The sequence below is a fragment of the Bombus impatiens genome, unplaced genomic scaffold (assembly GCF_000188095.3).
Source record: "Bombus impatiens unplaced genomic scaffold, BIMP_2.2 scf_0361, whole genome shotgun sequence".
NCBI classification, from domain to species: domain Eukaryota; kingdom Metazoa; phylum Arthropoda; class Insecta; order Hymenoptera; family Apidae; genus Bombus; species Bombus impatiens.
The window spans coordinates 186,306-202,133 of NT_176780.1; the positions used below are offsets into that span (position 1 = coordinate 186,306).

The 15,828-nt window shown below is 31.1% G+C and overlaps 2 protein-coding genes across 8 annotated transcripts; one reads left to right on the forward strand and one right to left on the reverse strand.

The window, feature by feature from the left end:
• Window positions 1–15: 15 nt before the first annotated feature.
• Window positions 16–6,824, reverse strand: LOC100743746 (putative RNA-binding protein Luc7-like 2). 6 transcript variants are annotated; one of them, XM_033320816.1, is made up of 8 exons: window positions 6,608–6,821; window positions 6,339–6,433; window positions 3,251–3,573; window positions 3,088–3,171; window positions 2,105–2,153; window positions 1,386–1,484; window positions 528–1,270; window positions 16–352 (listed from the first exon to the last, which is right to left on the reverse strand). In XM_033320816.1, the coding sequence occupies exons 6-8, from the start codon at window positions 1,479–1,481 to the stop codon at window positions 274–276; spliced, it is 918 nt and encodes a 305-aa protein (XP_033176707.1). In that variant the 5' UTR covers window positions 1,482–1,484; window positions 2,105–2,153; window positions 3,088–3,171; window positions 3,251–3,573; window positions 6,339–6,433; window positions 6,608–6,821; the 3' UTR covers window positions 16–273. The 6 variants fall into 6 exon arrangements, with proteins under 6 accessions (XP_033176707.1, XP_024223586.1, XP_024223588.1 ...); XM_024367818.2 differs by lacking the exons at window positions 2,105–2,153; window positions 3,088–3,171 and having other exon boundaries at window positions 3,251–3,344; window positions 3,456–3,573; window positions 6,608–6,824; XM_024367820.2 differs by lacking the exon at window positions 2,105–2,153.
• A 582-nt stretch (window positions 6,825–7,406) lies between these two features.
• Window positions 7,407–15,675, forward strand: LOC100743901 (histone-arginine methyltransferase CARMER). 2 transcript variants are annotated; one of them, XM_012385898.3, is made up of 8 exons: window positions 7,407–7,798; window positions 8,397–8,537; window positions 8,621–9,115; window positions 9,199–9,465; window positions 9,547–9,769; window positions 9,866–10,152; window positions 10,231–10,367; window positions 10,576–15,675. In XM_012385898.3, exons 1-8 carry the CDS (start codon window positions 7,666–7,668, stop codon window positions 10,702–10,704), a joined length of 1,812 nt encoding a protein of 603 aa, XP_012241321.1. In that variant the 5' UTR covers window positions 7,407–7,665; the 3' UTR covers window positions 10,705–15,675. The 2 variants fall into 2 exon arrangements, with proteins under 2 accessions (XP_012241321.1, XP_003489685.1); XM_003489637.4 differs by having other exon boundaries at window positions 10,594–15,675.
• The last annotated feature ends 153 nt before the right edge of the window (window positions 15,676–15,828 follow it).

A 15,828-nucleotide genomic window follows, 5' to 3' on the forward strand; every position in this document is an offset into this window, starting at 1 on the left:
TATTCCTGTTTTTACATTGACAGGTAAATATGTTTAGTTTTACACGAAGATATTTCGAAATATTGGTGTCTCGAAAAAGTTGTGACGGACAATGTATAAATCTCAGTTTATTTTATTCAGAAAAGATCTCTATTGAAAAAATGATGTTCAACAAATGCGATCCTGCTTTCTTTTCTTTTTTTCTTTCTCTTTATACGTAATGTGCATAAGTAAGCACGTGAGAATTCATACGAGGAAAAAACGATTGAGCATAATTAAAAATGGTAATTAGTTTTATCTTTTCCGATCATTGGACCCACTACGACGAGAACGGGATCGACGGCTACGGCTACTACTCCGTGAACGTTTCGATCTGAAACAAATCAAACAATTATCTTTAATAATCATAACGTAAGCACTAATTATGTTTTATTTGTTTACAGATTCAACTCCGTAAGAACAAAAACTTATACCATCTAGTTTTTACGCTAGAGAAATTGTTAAGAATTGTTAAATTACATGCTAGTTCTCAATCAACTGTAACCAACCTTTTTCCACGACTGCGACTTCGTGAGCGAGACTTTCTCCTATCTCTATCTCTGCGTTCGCGATCTCGATCTCTGTCACGATCACGATCACGATCGCGGTCGCGGTCGCGGTCACGGTCTCTGTCGCGGTCACGATCACGATCACGATCACGATCTCGATCACGATCACGATCACGATCTCGATCTTTGTCTCTATAACCCAATCCTCCACGTCGACTGTCTCGATCTCTGTCGCGGTCATCTCTATCTCTGTCTCTGCGTCTGTCTAACAATGATTCTCTTTTTTCTTTACGTCTCTCCTCCACGGTTTTTTGAAGCTCTGCCAATTTCTCACGGATCTTGATAAAGCCCAGATGTAATTTTCCACCGAAATGATCCGCTAATCGTCGATCGTTATCATGAATTCCAAGATATGCACTACAAACTTCACAGACTCTTAGCTTTTGTTGTTGATAACTGGATGCCGGCATACTGTTCCGATATTCTTGTTCAGCCTCGTTCTTTTTCTTTCGTAACTCGTCAATCTCACCCATAAGCTTCATCGATTCTTCGACAAAGCCTTCTTCTCCAAGTTGTTCAGCTTTCGCCAACTTTTTGCCGATTTCTTCTGCGAGTACGTGAACGTTATTTGCTTTCGCCGCCACTTCGGCGCTAAGCTCTTCCTGCGTTTCTGCGAGTCGTTGTTTTGCTTGTTCTGTACGACGATCGCAATCAGCGATAAAATTTTGTAAATGTTCCATAGCCTTGAAACGTACGGTAAAAGAAAAAATTCAATTAAAAAATAGGCTATACGGCGCAAGTAAAAGTAAATTTTCTATTCAACTTAAAAATTTGATAACAGAAAGGAACAGAACTTACATCAATGTCGTAGAAATGGTCCTTTTTCTTTTGTGCAGCTTCATAGTCAGCCCGTAAGGCCAAGTCGTGAATCTGGGGGCATTCTCCCAGGTCCATGCGCTGCGATTTACAAATCATTCGATATTAGCTTATTATTACATTCGATCCTAAGAAGCCTTATTGGATTTATTTAATATATACATATATATATATATATATATATATATATACATATATATATATATATATATACACGCATATATACACATATAGTCCCTCCCGACTTGTTTTATGAAAGATTATATTACGACAAGAACAAGGTTTCTCAACTGGCTGTTCCGTAAATAGAAAACCGAACTGGATAAATCGATAGCCAACTAAATAATTTAAAACGCAACAACCATAGAAGTTAAAGACCCTAATTATCCAGAAAAATACGGTCCAAGGATGTTCTTTATTATTCTTTTTTTTTACGAGAACTTACAAATTGTAGACAAAGTATACAAATGTAGACTTCCGGTATAGACATACGCGCTTACAAAGTAATTATATATACTTGTATATATATTTTTATCGAATAAATAAATATACCAATACATATTTACTTATTCTTATATACGTACACGTATATACGCTTACATTCAATCGATATTATCATTATTTATTTTTTTGATTCACAGAAATTTTAAAGTAAAAATGCAGTTCAATTTACAGATAAATATTTTGTTATGTTCACTTACAGAGTGGCAACACCTCTCCGCCTGACACGACAATGCGATGGCAATGAAGCTACAATCAGCACACACCTTAAGTTCATATGTTCAATGGTCTATGAAACAACTTACAACCTAATAGGTTTATTATACTATTTACGGTAGAACACGAAATTGCGATATGTGAATCAATTCTAGACGATTTAGAAAACGAGTTCAATACGTACATCCAATGCTGAAGAAAATTTTTCTAACAAAACTGCCGTGCTGTATAGTTTCCCCTAAATAAATGACTCTCTCCCTCTCGCTCACTGTTCATGCCACTTTTCACTCTCTTTTTTCTCACCGATGACTTTATTATCTTGCAAATTGCCAAAATAAGTGTTTAATCATTAACAATTAATGTACGATTTTCCCTTTGATTTTAGTATCTCATTTTATTACTGTTATTGTCGTTTTCAAATAAAACGGAGATTTAAAGTTAACTGCGTATGCATATCAACCGAAAGGTGCGCGTTACGATAGTACGGATTAAAATTAGTTTTAATAATAGTTTGATTATACATAAATCTCCCTAGTGGTACATACGTTTGAAATGAACGAATGAAAAGAAGAGTTATAGTATATCTGATGTCAAACATCACAAGACTAACATACAATGAAATCTCGATTGAACATTTCTCTAAATAATTTTTACGCAAATCTTTAAATTAATCGTTTACATAAAACAATAATATTCTTTTCTTTGTAGAAAAGAAAAATCAATATTATAATATTTTTCATAAATCGAAAAATTAATAACACAGTGAATTTTCATAAAATGGCCAATCGAAGTTTCATCGCATTTCAAATTGATTGAAAATTTATTGAAAAAAAAGTTTAAATATGTTGAAAAAACATTCACAATTCCGAAACTCGAATTCGTAAAAAATTTAGTGTTCTTGGCAATTCGCATCCATTTTTATTTTTTTCCTTTCCTTTTTAAAATCTTTTTCTTTCTTTTTACTTACAGATCACTGCTTCATTTCCTGAACCCACTATATCTCCGAGGATGAATACGATTTTCACACATACTTTCAAAGTAAACTTGATTTCTACCTGCCGTAAACGGCATTATTAGTAAGAAGCGACAATAAGACATCGTCTCATGAGAATCAGCATGGCGCTACTCACCAACTTTACACTGGCCTTTTGGGGTCTCGGAATTAATATTCGACACTCAGCCTCGCCACCGTTGACCGGTAGAGGGGCTGAGGTAACCGCCCGCCTTTATGTATCATTAATCAAATTAATATACCTAGTACTTGAATTATGTTAAAGAGATAATCAAATTGTAGAATTGTAATACGTACGTCCTCTTCGCTTTTTCAGTACTTACAGTAACGCGCATGTGAGAGCGACAAGTACAACACGACATATGAGCGGACAATACTCGCAACAATATTGTACAATGGATCTGATTGGAATTGCTTTTTCCAGAGACTCTGGAAATAGAACTGTAGGTACATTGACATTAGTGAACTTGTATATTCATCATTCTCGCGAGTATTTGCCAGAAGTATTTCGTTTTTTTTTTTCTTTCTTAACAATTTCATTCATATAATACTCTTTTTTGTGTTTTCAAATCAGTCTTTAAATACTTCGTTTTATTTATTGTTATTTTTTATATCTTACGTAGCTATTTTTAATTTTACCGTAATAAACCTGAGCGTAAGACATATACAAGGGTGCTTGCTAACTGCGATAAGAGACGTCACCCTAAGCACCGAATGCTAGGTTGTAAGTCTCCTTTTATCATCCCTCAACATGCTACAGTACTTTTCAATGGTTCAATTTCTTAAACACAAAATAAAATATACTTTTCTCCTTTTTATTTTTAGATCGAATTATTTAACAAAAGAAAAAAAAAACAAATAAGAACTAAAAAGAAATTCAATGATTCCCAGCCAAATGATACTATAGACTATAAACACTTAATATATATGCTTTATATAAAACGCATTTTTTACATTTTAATGAGAAAAAATTTTTTAAATGGGTAAAAGTTTTCTGGACCTTCTATAAAGAAATGTGATATTATGATATACCAGTTACTAAAAACATTTTCAATATCACTTTAAAAAATGTGCAATCTATTCGAACCATCACAGAAATGCAGTTTACTTGTTAAGATTTTATTTTTCTAAAAAAAATTCGCGTGAATATTTAATACATGAAAAAAGATTCATAATGTCGCCTTATTGCAAGTAATTGGGCGGATATAGAATCGAAAAATCTGAATTTTTAATTTTTCTTTTAACAAACACCCTTTAGACCAATTCGCACAAGATGACAAAGAAATGCGCGAAGCAGTACTAATATGATCGGTATTACGCTTGTCGTACGGAAAATCATGTTCACACTGTAAACGTAGACGTCATACGTTCGCGATTTCCTGCATGTAGATACGTTCCGCGATTATACGGGGCCACTAGACTAAATGTCGTTTTAATTTCTAAGTTTCATGAAGAAAAGAAGTAAAATGAATTTAAGAACTTTTAGAGTATTCTTAATATTATTTTGAGCAAATACTAATTTTTATTTACTATTGAAAATACTATATTATATCATGACATGATATTTCATATATTAATAAAATTAATAAAATTGATAAAAAAACAGATTGTTAATGATTTCAACCATAAATATTCCAAACTAGATATTAAAAGTTCTGCATCTCACTTCTTCCCTTTTCTGAGGAATCTGAAAGACTTCTCCTTATTTATCATAAGTTGCTGCCCCGTGTTGCACTTCAACGCCTATCTGGTGTGAATTGATCGGAATCAATTCTCCGAGTGTATCACACAAATGTTATCCTATTATTTGTATGCCATAAGATTGACTTGTGTTGTTCAATTATTTGATATAATGTGTAAAATCGATCCGACCAATTGGCACAGATTAAAAATGGTATGATTCACAATATATGTACTTTGAACGATTTTTTTATGATATTCAAAACTATATAAAAACTACCATATGATAATATATGAAAAGAGATTTGTCAATGAAAATATATGTTGAATATAAAACAGTTTAATATATTATTAAAATAGGAAACGCTTCACTTTTTCCAATTGTCCAAATAAGATAGGCAACCATTCATCATTGAAAAACTTGACATAATGTGTACATAAAACTTAATTATGATAAATAATATCAATATTAAATAATTATTATAGTTACAGGATCCAAAATATATGTAAATATTAGATATGAATATGGATATTACATATATTATTTTGATCATTCAAATGAAATGAAATAAATAATGCATAGGAGCAATAAAATGATTTATAATATTTGATTATATCAATATTGAATATTGAAAATATATAACACATTTATGTGTATACATGTATGCATGTCTATGGTATATATAATTGCTTATAACGCATTAAATATATGAAACATTATGTTTTGTGCTCTTATAATATCTATACACTTATCTATAATTACTATGTTTTACTTGAACATCTTATAGCAAAATATAAATGTTTGCTTAATTATATAAAGCTACAATACAAAGCTTTTCTTTAGTGCACTTTTTTATTCAAGTTAAATGCAATATTAACTCTAAATGGTGCTATTACTAAAGTTTTATATGTGAAATATACAGCTTTTCTTATAATTTATATATTGTCATTGACATTATATGTTATCATTTATATCATATTAAAAACATATGTTATATGAATCATAACTCGTATAAAACACATACCTAATGCTATTACAAGTTACAGGTATGCAAATTGAATGATATTAATGTAACAACTGCATCTGTAATCATCTTTGTTATGTATTACTCTCACTTTATATCGATATAAGAAAAAAAACCAAATGTTCTTTACACATTGAAAATATATGTAATTTAATCATTAAATTATTATAGCTTTTGAAAATGATATTAAAGCAATGTTACATGTGAGTGTGGAAAATGTATTAATGTTTTACAATGTATGAAAAAAAAGCTCAAAAGGAAAGCAAATGAGTTTATTAATAAAGTGAAAGCAATTGAATCATGTAACCAGAAGAGACTGAAAAAAATACAAATATAATGATGAAATAACTAACTGCGACATCAATACATACTGATGTCTGATTGCTTTCATATTAATGCAAAGACGTATCAAAAGAGAGATACGATAATGCTCTATTATAGCGCAGAAGTGCCAATGGTATGTCATCGATATTCAATATGTAATAATTCAAGTAAACTCACTGTTGATGATAGGATTTCGTGTGGGCAGCATGCCAGCAAAAAGCTCTTGCAGACCTTTGGATCGGAGTATTTCACTTGAAATTTGTTATTTTCTCCTAAAATAATGATATATTTGTTAGTAATCAAGTCTCATAAACAGATGAGTATACATGTAATAGTAAAAGGTGTAAGCCACCATCTTGTATTTTTGTACGAGATTTCAGATAATTGTAAATAATAGTGTCATACGAAGGATAGTTAAATTCCATTTCTGAATCAATAATACGTACCATTCCGTCCAGTTCCCATCAACTGGTCAAGCATAGCACGCATCTGATCATGAGCAGTCATTTTTTATGGAAGTACAATATCTAAAATGCACTGTCAAAAATGGGGGAGAGCAATCAGCCACGCCGCCAGCCTTCGAGATTCGAGTTATTGTCCAACTCGTACTTATCGATCAGAATATCGTACGTACACCACTAATCGTGTACGTGTGGCTCGCACAGGTCGTTCTAGACAATATATAAAACTTCCGAGCATAAGTCAGTAACCAATAACGTTTCAGATCTTATATTCACATTCAGAAATTGTATTTGATTGGTAGTCCTGTTAATAACAATTCCATAATTTAGCCATCGATTTAATATATAATAAAAATAAGACAATATACGGAGTTGTTAATATTTGATATAAACCTTTTTAAAATTATCTATATTTTCTATATTTCCAATGTCTTTCTGAAATATTTCTCTATATGGCTTTAAGTTGGTAATAGAGCAACAAATTTTGCGAATTTCTTTCAAAAAAGATACACTTAATAATTCATAATTATAAAAAGCTATATAAATAAACGAACAGTATAAATTATAAAGAAAAATATTACCAAATTTAGAAAAAATTCACGTCTAATATACCTTAAATTCTAGATAAAATACGAAAATATAATAAAAAAAATATGATACGGAAGATGCAATTATATATGAAGTTGCGTCGGCGCAAGAGAAACGCATTTCATTAGCCTCCGGAACGATCATCTATGGTCATTGTGAATCTAGGGAGTTCAATTAACTGCTATACATATATTCAGTGCACTAGTAACCCTACTGCGCGTGTGTAAAACGCGCCGGGGGTGGTTAGTCGATGGTTCAGTCTACGAACGTGAAAAATTGCTATTTCAATCAAGATCCGGTTATATTGTTTGTGTGATTTGTATAAGAAGAAGCAAAATCACATACTATATTCTTTTCACTGATAATTTTTCGAATAACGACGTTAGAATAGACGACAAGCACGATAGAACCGATTTGGGGAACTGCAGCGTACAATACGCACGCGGTGTCTAAAAATGGCGAAGGTGTTTCGCGCGGTGACAGTATCGACTTTGTCAAACAATGGACAGTCAACAGCAAAATTTAACAAGCCGGTCACGCTTAATATCAATTATGATCCACAAGGTCTCAGTGTTGAATTCCTTGCAGGTACTGGTTCACTGATAAATAATCAATTATGAATTATGTTAGCGTCGTTACAAAGTAGACAACATAACCATACTTAAATGATCGTATAAAGTCTCTTTTTTTTTTTTTTTAATCAAAACTTAATGACTACTCCTAATAATATACCTCGTAATCATCGAATTTTTTTTAAAGACTTTTCTAATTTGTCATACAAAACGATTGACAAAATGTAGGATACTTATCTTTCCTTAAGTATCCATTTAATTCGATAGAATTTGTATTTACGATGTGATTGTTTTGCTACATAAATATAATTTTCATTTATATTAAATGATAATAAATAGATTTCAATAGTCTCTTTTTTAAACATTTGAAATATTTAAAATATTGTGTTTCCATTATTTTCTGAGAGAGAAGATGCATACTTTATAATCTCTTTGTATTCGTTTGATGTTTTTAAATATTCCCTTTTAATTATTATCAATTAATGAGTTTATTTTATTGTAGGAAATTTTTTATATAAAAGGAGAATATTGATAGTAAAAATTGCAGATGATTGTAAGTTATTTTGTGTATGTGAAAGGCAACTTTTTATGTTCTTTTTATTGTTTCATAATAGGAGAATCAACTGGCAGAGATAAAACAACACTATTGGAATTCCCAGTAACTCCTAGTACAGAGTGTTCTAGAGTTTCATCTAGAAGCTATGTATTCACACTTGATACCGATAGCTTACTTATAACATTTGTCAGTGAAACCGGTGAGCTAACAAATAGTCATGATTTAAATTGTATTGTTTAATTTAGTTTCTTATATCACACTAAAGATGGTATATTTTCCTAGATTTTAGAAATTTTCATTCACAAATATTGAAATTAAAGAACGGCAAAGGTGTTTCTGCATTTAATGAAAGGACTGAAGAGTCATCAGCTATGCAATATTTTCAATTTTATGGTTACCTATCTCAGCAACAAAATATGATGCAAGATTACATTAGGACTAGTACATACCAGCGGGCAATCTTGGGAAATCTGTCTGATTTTAAAGATAAAGTTGTGTTAGATGTAGGTGCAGGTTCTGGAATATTATCATTTTTTGCAGTCCAAGCTGGTGCAAAAAAAGTATATGCAGTAGAAGCAAGTAATATGGCAAATCATGCAGAACTGTTAGTTGCTGCTAATAACTTGTCAGACAAGATTATTGTCATTGCTGGTAAAATAGAAGAAATTGATTTACCAGAAAGAGTAGACTGCATAGTGAGTGAACCCATGGGTTATATGTTATACAATGAAAGAATGCTTGAAACGTATCTTCACGCAAAAAAGTGGTTAGTTCCAGGTAAATGTCATTTAACTGTTCTCTTGTTGCAATTTATTTTCAATAATTGTTATAGTAGAAATAATAAAATAATCATTTCACAGGTGGGAGAATGTTTCCCTCTCGAGGTGATCTTCACATTGCACCTTTTTCCGATGAAAATCTTTATATGGAGCAATTTAATAAAGCTAACTTTTGGTACCAAACATGTTTTCATGGTGTAGATCTCTCAGCGATGCGAAATAATGCGATCAAAGAATACTTTAGACAGCCAATAGTTGATACCTTTGATATAAGAATTTGTATGGCTAAATCTATCAGACACATTGTAGATTTTCAAACTGCTAATGAGACTGATTTACATAAAATAGGTGAATTTGTAGATCATGTATGATTTTTGCAATCAATGTATTTAACAATCAACATATTACATCATTTTATATATTGCTTAGAAATTGATGTGGATTTTCACATATTGGAAAGTGGCACTTGTCATGGTCTTGCATTTTGGTTTGATGTTGCATTTATTGGATCAACGCAACAGGTTTGGTTAAGCACAGCTCCCACAGAACCTCTTACTCATTGGTATCAAGTTCGTTGTCTTTTGGAAAATCCTTTGTTTTGTAAAAGCGGTCAACTGTTGTCTGGAAAAGTCATTCTTATTGCGAATAAAAGGTGAAACAATATAATTATAATGATGGCCTCTAAAGTTTGAGAATGTTCTTTTTAATATAGAATGTATGCGTAATTTCGTATAAAACGATGTTTCAGACAATCGTACGACGTAACAATAGAATTGAAACTAGAAGGGACGAATATGGAAAGTAGTAGTAATACTTTAGATTTGAAAAATCCGTACTTCAGATATACAGGAGCAGCTGCTCAACCCCCACCTGGTTTAAATAATACGTCTCCTAGCGAGTCCTATTGGACTACTCTAGATGCACAAGGTGCCAGACAAGCGGTAAACATGGTTAATGGAATGTCTGTGAACGGTTTAGGAGAGGTTTCTATGGATGCGACTGCAGCAGTAAATCCCAGTAATTTGCTTGCAATAGGTAAAAAAGAATGTTTGTAAAAATGGCTTTTTATTTTAAGAACATAATATAATTGTTATTTGCGTGATTGTAATCTAGGAGGCCAACCAAATATTCATCCCGGTTCGATTTCGAGTACAGGGCGGGGACGAGTAGGGGGTACAGCGACGAGTACACAAGCAGCACAGTTAATAGGTGGTGGAATCACTCCAAATATGTTTACATCTCCCGCTACGGTAAGTGTAAAAGTATCTGAATTCGACTTCGAGCGAGCTACTGCCAAAATGTGGTACTAAGTGTACTAAGATATTTATATGCTCCGTACTCATGTTCAATATGTGTAAACATCTGCACCAAACAATAGCTCGCTAAATACTCGATTTATAAATCTAAAGCAAAAGGATACTAAAGTGTACGCCTGCCTGCGTGTCTTTCGCGCTACAGCTTGGTGTTACTTTCCAGCAATCGCTGGTCCTTGGCAATACTTCACATTATCCAGTGAATCCCAGCTTGATGATTGGAGATTACGTGACACCTGGTAATGGCATATCATCTCAAACGTATCGACAATGATCAATGGCTAAATCATTTTGCACCGAGTATTCTCATTCGGCAAAACAATTAAATGATCGCCATAGCTCTAGCAGTAGCGGAGATATCAGCAACAACAATAAACAGAGCCGCAAGTTGGTGTTTAGTTCCCCAGCAAGCAAATTACGACTCTCATCTGCTGTTCGTATCTTAAACGCGGTTAACTTGGCCAATCTTAATACGAACGTTGGTCACGTTAGTGGCAACAGCAGCAACAACTTCGCTTACTTTAATAAAGTCATCATTGGTTCTGGTTTTGGATTTGGATGGAGCGTTAGAAGAAATAAGTCACAATGGGAAGCACGTTGGAGGAGAGTGCGAACCGTCCTCTCGTAGTTGTCATTAATTTCTAATTAGCCTTTATTTAATTGAAATCCCTTGAAGGTTTGATCTTCCAGATCGAGAAGTGCATGCTTGCCAAATGTACCCAAGAAAATAATATTTTTTAACGACAATACAGTTTACTAAAGCGTAATGTTCCACGCGACAACTATTTTACGGGATCCTGATACAACATCGATTGTACATCAAAATCAAATTAACGAAAGCAACAGGAGTAATCACAGTTGCAATCTTTTTCCCCTATTTCCTTCGATGTACACTGTTTCAAAAAGGTTTCAGTATCGGATTAACCGTGCATCTAACGATTAAAACTCTACTGTGTATACAGGTTTGATTGAGTTTCGATCTTAAGCGATTTTTACACAACGTTTAGGTATATATAGCGTAATAACGTTCCGAATATTTCGAAAAGTGCAAAAAGCAATAATTCGTTAGGGATACGATATGGAGCACTCTGTGGCATTGCCTGTTATTTATATCGATTTTATTTTTCAAGTGGTTATATTCAATGAATCCTTCTTATACTTTTCCTCTATTGAAAACGAAAAAAAGGAAAAAAATAAATCGAATATGAAAAATTCCGTATGGTTACGTCCACCATAATTTCATTTAATTTCTGAACTGTTATTTTTTATTTTTTAGTACGTAATACTTCCGTTAATTATTTATAACTTAGAGAAGAACAAAGAAATTGTATATAATTAATTACGTAAATCGATCGACCCGATGATATAATTTGCATTAACAATAAGAGAAAGAAGAACATATTCCAATAAAACGATGATAAATTATGTTGCGATTCGTATGTAGCTGATTTACTGTATTGTATTATTACAATGTACAGATACTAGAATAGCATGTATAGGCACAATTTCAAATTTGTGACGTTTGTATTACATATCGGCCTTCGGTCAATAGGATTAATTCTATACTTTTAGTGTACTTCTATTATAGTAGAATTCTACATATATCATCCCCATATGTCTCATATTGATTACTCATTTCATTGAGTAACTAAATTTTCATTTGTTGTAAATTGAAAGGAAGTGGATTTTGTTGTTTTAGTAAAATATGACTTATAATATTCTAATATTTATAAATTTATGAAATAAGAATTACGTAAACAATATGTAACGAAACAAAATCTTGTTTATTTAAATAGGTTTATTTTTCTTTTACTTGTTTCTCAGTATACATATTTTGTCTATTTCTATAAAAAGCATACATTAAACAAGATCCATTTGTTTCATTCTCCAATCTTAACAAATTTTTTTACGCGGTATATAATAAAAGTAGGAAAACATTTTTTTTATAGTCTCGAAATAACGAACGACTTATTTAATTGAATGGGTAATGATATATTTCTAAATTAAAGATTTAGGTAATCTTCTGATAATAAGGTATCTTTGTGATATTTGTAGAAATGGAGTAAACACGTGTAGTGATGTCAATGCGATTTTTACATCTTTCTTTGCTACAGTTTAAAGATACAGAGTTATAAAATCTTTCGCTTTATGTTATAGCAAAACCTGAAAAATATATAAAAAGTATTATATTTTTTTAGATTCTTGTTTTTTTTTTTTTTGCATATTTATGTATTCATTGTCACGGTTTCATTCTATATATTTTGATGATCCTAAATTTTATTATTCGAAGATTATCTATTCATAACATAATTGTACATATGATACTCTTAATTTTTACAAATTGATTATATTCAGATCTCGGTAATAACGTTTAAGTCTCATTAGTTCCTAAGGAGTGCTCTTTAGTTGCTATTTGCACAAACTTGCTTTTCATTTTAAGATACTTGTTTTTTCTTTTAATATATCAGTCCTATATATCTCGGAAAGTACTTTCAAACTTAATAAACCAGTTAGGTATACATTGCTCTCACAAAGAAGGGAATCGTTTGGTTTGAGACCAGCTTATAGTCTTGCAGATTAAATTTGTCGGATTTGATGTGTATGATATAAACCTTTATTTTAACGTTTATTTTATTGATTTATTGTCATTCTTACAAAGGATTTCCTTTATCGACGATGTAATGTTAGATGTGTAAATAATTTGCTAGTATTCTTTGATGTTTGTTTAAGGAGTGGTTGTAGTTGTACGTAACGGAGCATATAATTTTTTTAGTGTACGTATTTAATATTTGAGATCACATTGACTGCAGGCATTCCACAAGTGCTGATAACATTATACAATTCGTTACTCTATATAAAACATGAACATGCCTCTTCCAATCTCGTTCTTTCTCTATTTCTCTTTCACTCTTTCTCTTTCAGAGAAAAAAAATTGGAAACATTAAAAGCAATATTTAGAATCGAACGCGTACAAAAGTATTAGTTACCGTGTGTTTTAAGTTTCAATAGGAGAGACAAAAGATTGAGTAAAACTAAGCATATACCTTTTTTGATATTTTTCTAGATATTGCTTTCAGTGTTAGCGCGTGTACTTTCAAGCGTATGTTCTTTCTTTTTTTCCTTTGCCGTTTTTATTTCTCCTTTTTTATTATTCCATTTTAGAAAATTTTTAACGACTGAAAGATACAAAATATCTCAGGTAGCCAAGTAAGTTTGAAGGATACTGTTTTTATACATTTTCTGCCACTTTTCAATTGTGCGCTCGGATTTCGGAAATTTATGGTTACGTGTGGAAGAGAAAAAAAGAATAAGTTCTTCCCGTTTACTCTTCATAATATTGAGTTTAATTAATTGCTTTCATCTAAATACGAAATATTTGCAAGTAAAGAAAATGTACACGTATTAATTTGGACAACAAATAATTGATAAAATGTTTGCGTACCACAAAAGATTTATTACACAATAATGTCATTTCTGATATTGTTTCCTAGTTCTCTTGTAATGTGTGATAAATGAAGAGTTATTAGATGGTGTAGAAAGTATTAAGTATTAATCGATTTGCAGCAGGAAGTATAGTTTTAAAATTTGAGATAAATCGTTTGTTTTAATTAATCAATAATTTATAAAGCATTAAATTTTATAGAGTGACATTCATTCCTAACAGCAATTTCCTGTTGCTAATGGATTAAACATTTTTCCATTTTCTTTTGAGTGGCCAAACTGAAGAGTGATTTATTTAATTATAAACATTTTGTAACTCGGTTTCGATTCTTTTTTCTACATTAAAATTTTTTACAATAATCGAAACACCCTGATTTCAATATTATTGCGAAGTATTTATTTCATAATTAATCGAAATTTTTTATCCATTCCAGATATCAAAATCTTAAAGTACATGTATCGAAATTTTCATTGTTGGACATCAGAAAAATTGCTTTTTAAATTATATTTAAATTATATAATTATAGGCTTAATTTAAAGACACGTAAATTATCATTATTCATTTAGAATTTATTATAATTAGATAAGAATAAGTAATTGTACATAAGCTCAAAGGTGACATAAATTTTTGTTTCACAAGCGATTGTTTTAACATATAACGTATAATCTACATTATGCTTTGTTTACCGTAAACTGATTAAGGAAATGAAAAGAGAAGTAAAAAGAGATTGATAAGTATGCACACTTTTTACTTAAGAAATTAGACCACACTAGAATTCCAATAAAAAGGAAATGCTCAGCTTTGTACAGTGCATACATATAAACGTATAAATTCGTGTATGCATACACACTCGTGATATATACAGTTTGCCTATGTCTTTTTTATGTATAATGTCTATATATGTATAAAAGAATCATGTTTTACATATACGACAGTCGCAAGGAAAAAATCTGCTTACACACACGTGCATTGTACTTCAACAAAACTTCGATTACTTTATATTTAGTGCATTGACAATTTATCCTGTAATTATTCTCAGGTAAAAAATGCCATAAAGTTCGATATGTACGGTGTGAATTGATTTCCCTGAACGGCCAGGAAATCATCAAATAGAATAGAAACAAACTGAACGTTGATATATGTTATACTAATACATCATCGCCTTTGTAAGCCCCATCTAATGATACATCAAGAAGAAATTATACACAAAACGATCATTCGAGAACTGACGAAGAAATTCAACTTCAATAACTGAACACGATACATAATTCGACTTAATCGATTTGTATTGATACATTTAATAGAAGCATTCAACGTCAGAGTGAATTATATATTCGCTTTTAATTCTATTTGAACATTTCATGATTCTGAAAATTCGTAAAATTACTTGAAATTTTGTCTGTATTATTATATACATATTACTTTAATTTAAAAATTTATTTATTGCATTGCAAATATTTGTAAGTATTGATGTGTTGATAAGTTAATTATTAATTCCTGTATAACATATCTCTAAAGAAAAGTACAGTAAACGAGCGAACATTAAACATTTGTTCTCGACTATATATAATATACTCATCTTTTAACATTTTTTTGATTGAACAAGATAGGAAGTAAGCACAATATCTAAGTAAGAAGCGTAACATATTAGAACAAATTTGCCTAGTATTTGCAATCTACTTATTTGTAAAATATTAATATTTGTATTCTGCCAACGTTTCTACAGATAAACGGAAAACGAGATTGCTCAGATTATTTCACCTTAAATCTGAGATTAAGTTAAAATAAACTTATTTACTTCAATATCATTGTGAAATTCATTTCCAAATGTCGCGTGACAACTTATTTTTCTATTCTTAACATTTTAAAAGTTTATGTTATTGAAATAAATACATAATTTTTTAAATTCCTTTGTTTTCCCGCCTTTTCTTCAAATCGTAGTTTCTATGAATCGAT

What these genes read in the sequence shown, in the direction of transcription:
- LOC100743746 (XM_024367818.2), bottom strand. Translation starts at nt 6,369, where the DNA reads ATGCTGCCCACACGAAATCCTATCATCAACA. An exon ending in ACGAAATCCTATCATCAACA is followed by an intron (nt 3,574 to 6,338) that starts GTGAGTTTACTT and finishes ATGTACCTACAG; the next exon opens with TTCTATTTCCAGAGTCTCTG. An exon ending in AAAAGGCCAGTGTAAAGTTG is followed by an intron (nt 1,485 to 3,250) that starts GTGAGTAGCGCC and finishes TGTAAATCGCAG; the next exon opens with CGCATGGACCTGGGAGAATG.
- LOC100743901 (XM_012385898.3), top strand. Translation starts at nt 7,666, where the DNA reads ATGGCGAAGGTGTTTCGCGCGGTGACAGTATCGACTTTGTCAAACAAT. An exon ending in CAGTGTTGAATTCCTTGCAG is followed by an intron (nt 7,799 to 8,396) that starts GTACTGGTTCAC and finishes GTTTCATAATAG; the next exon opens with GAGAATCAACTGGCAGAGAT. An exon ending in AAAAAAGTGGTTAGTTCCAG is followed by an intron (nt 9,116 to 9,198) that starts GTAAATGTCATT and finishes ATCATTTCACAG; the next exon opens with GTGGGAGAATGTTTCCCTCT.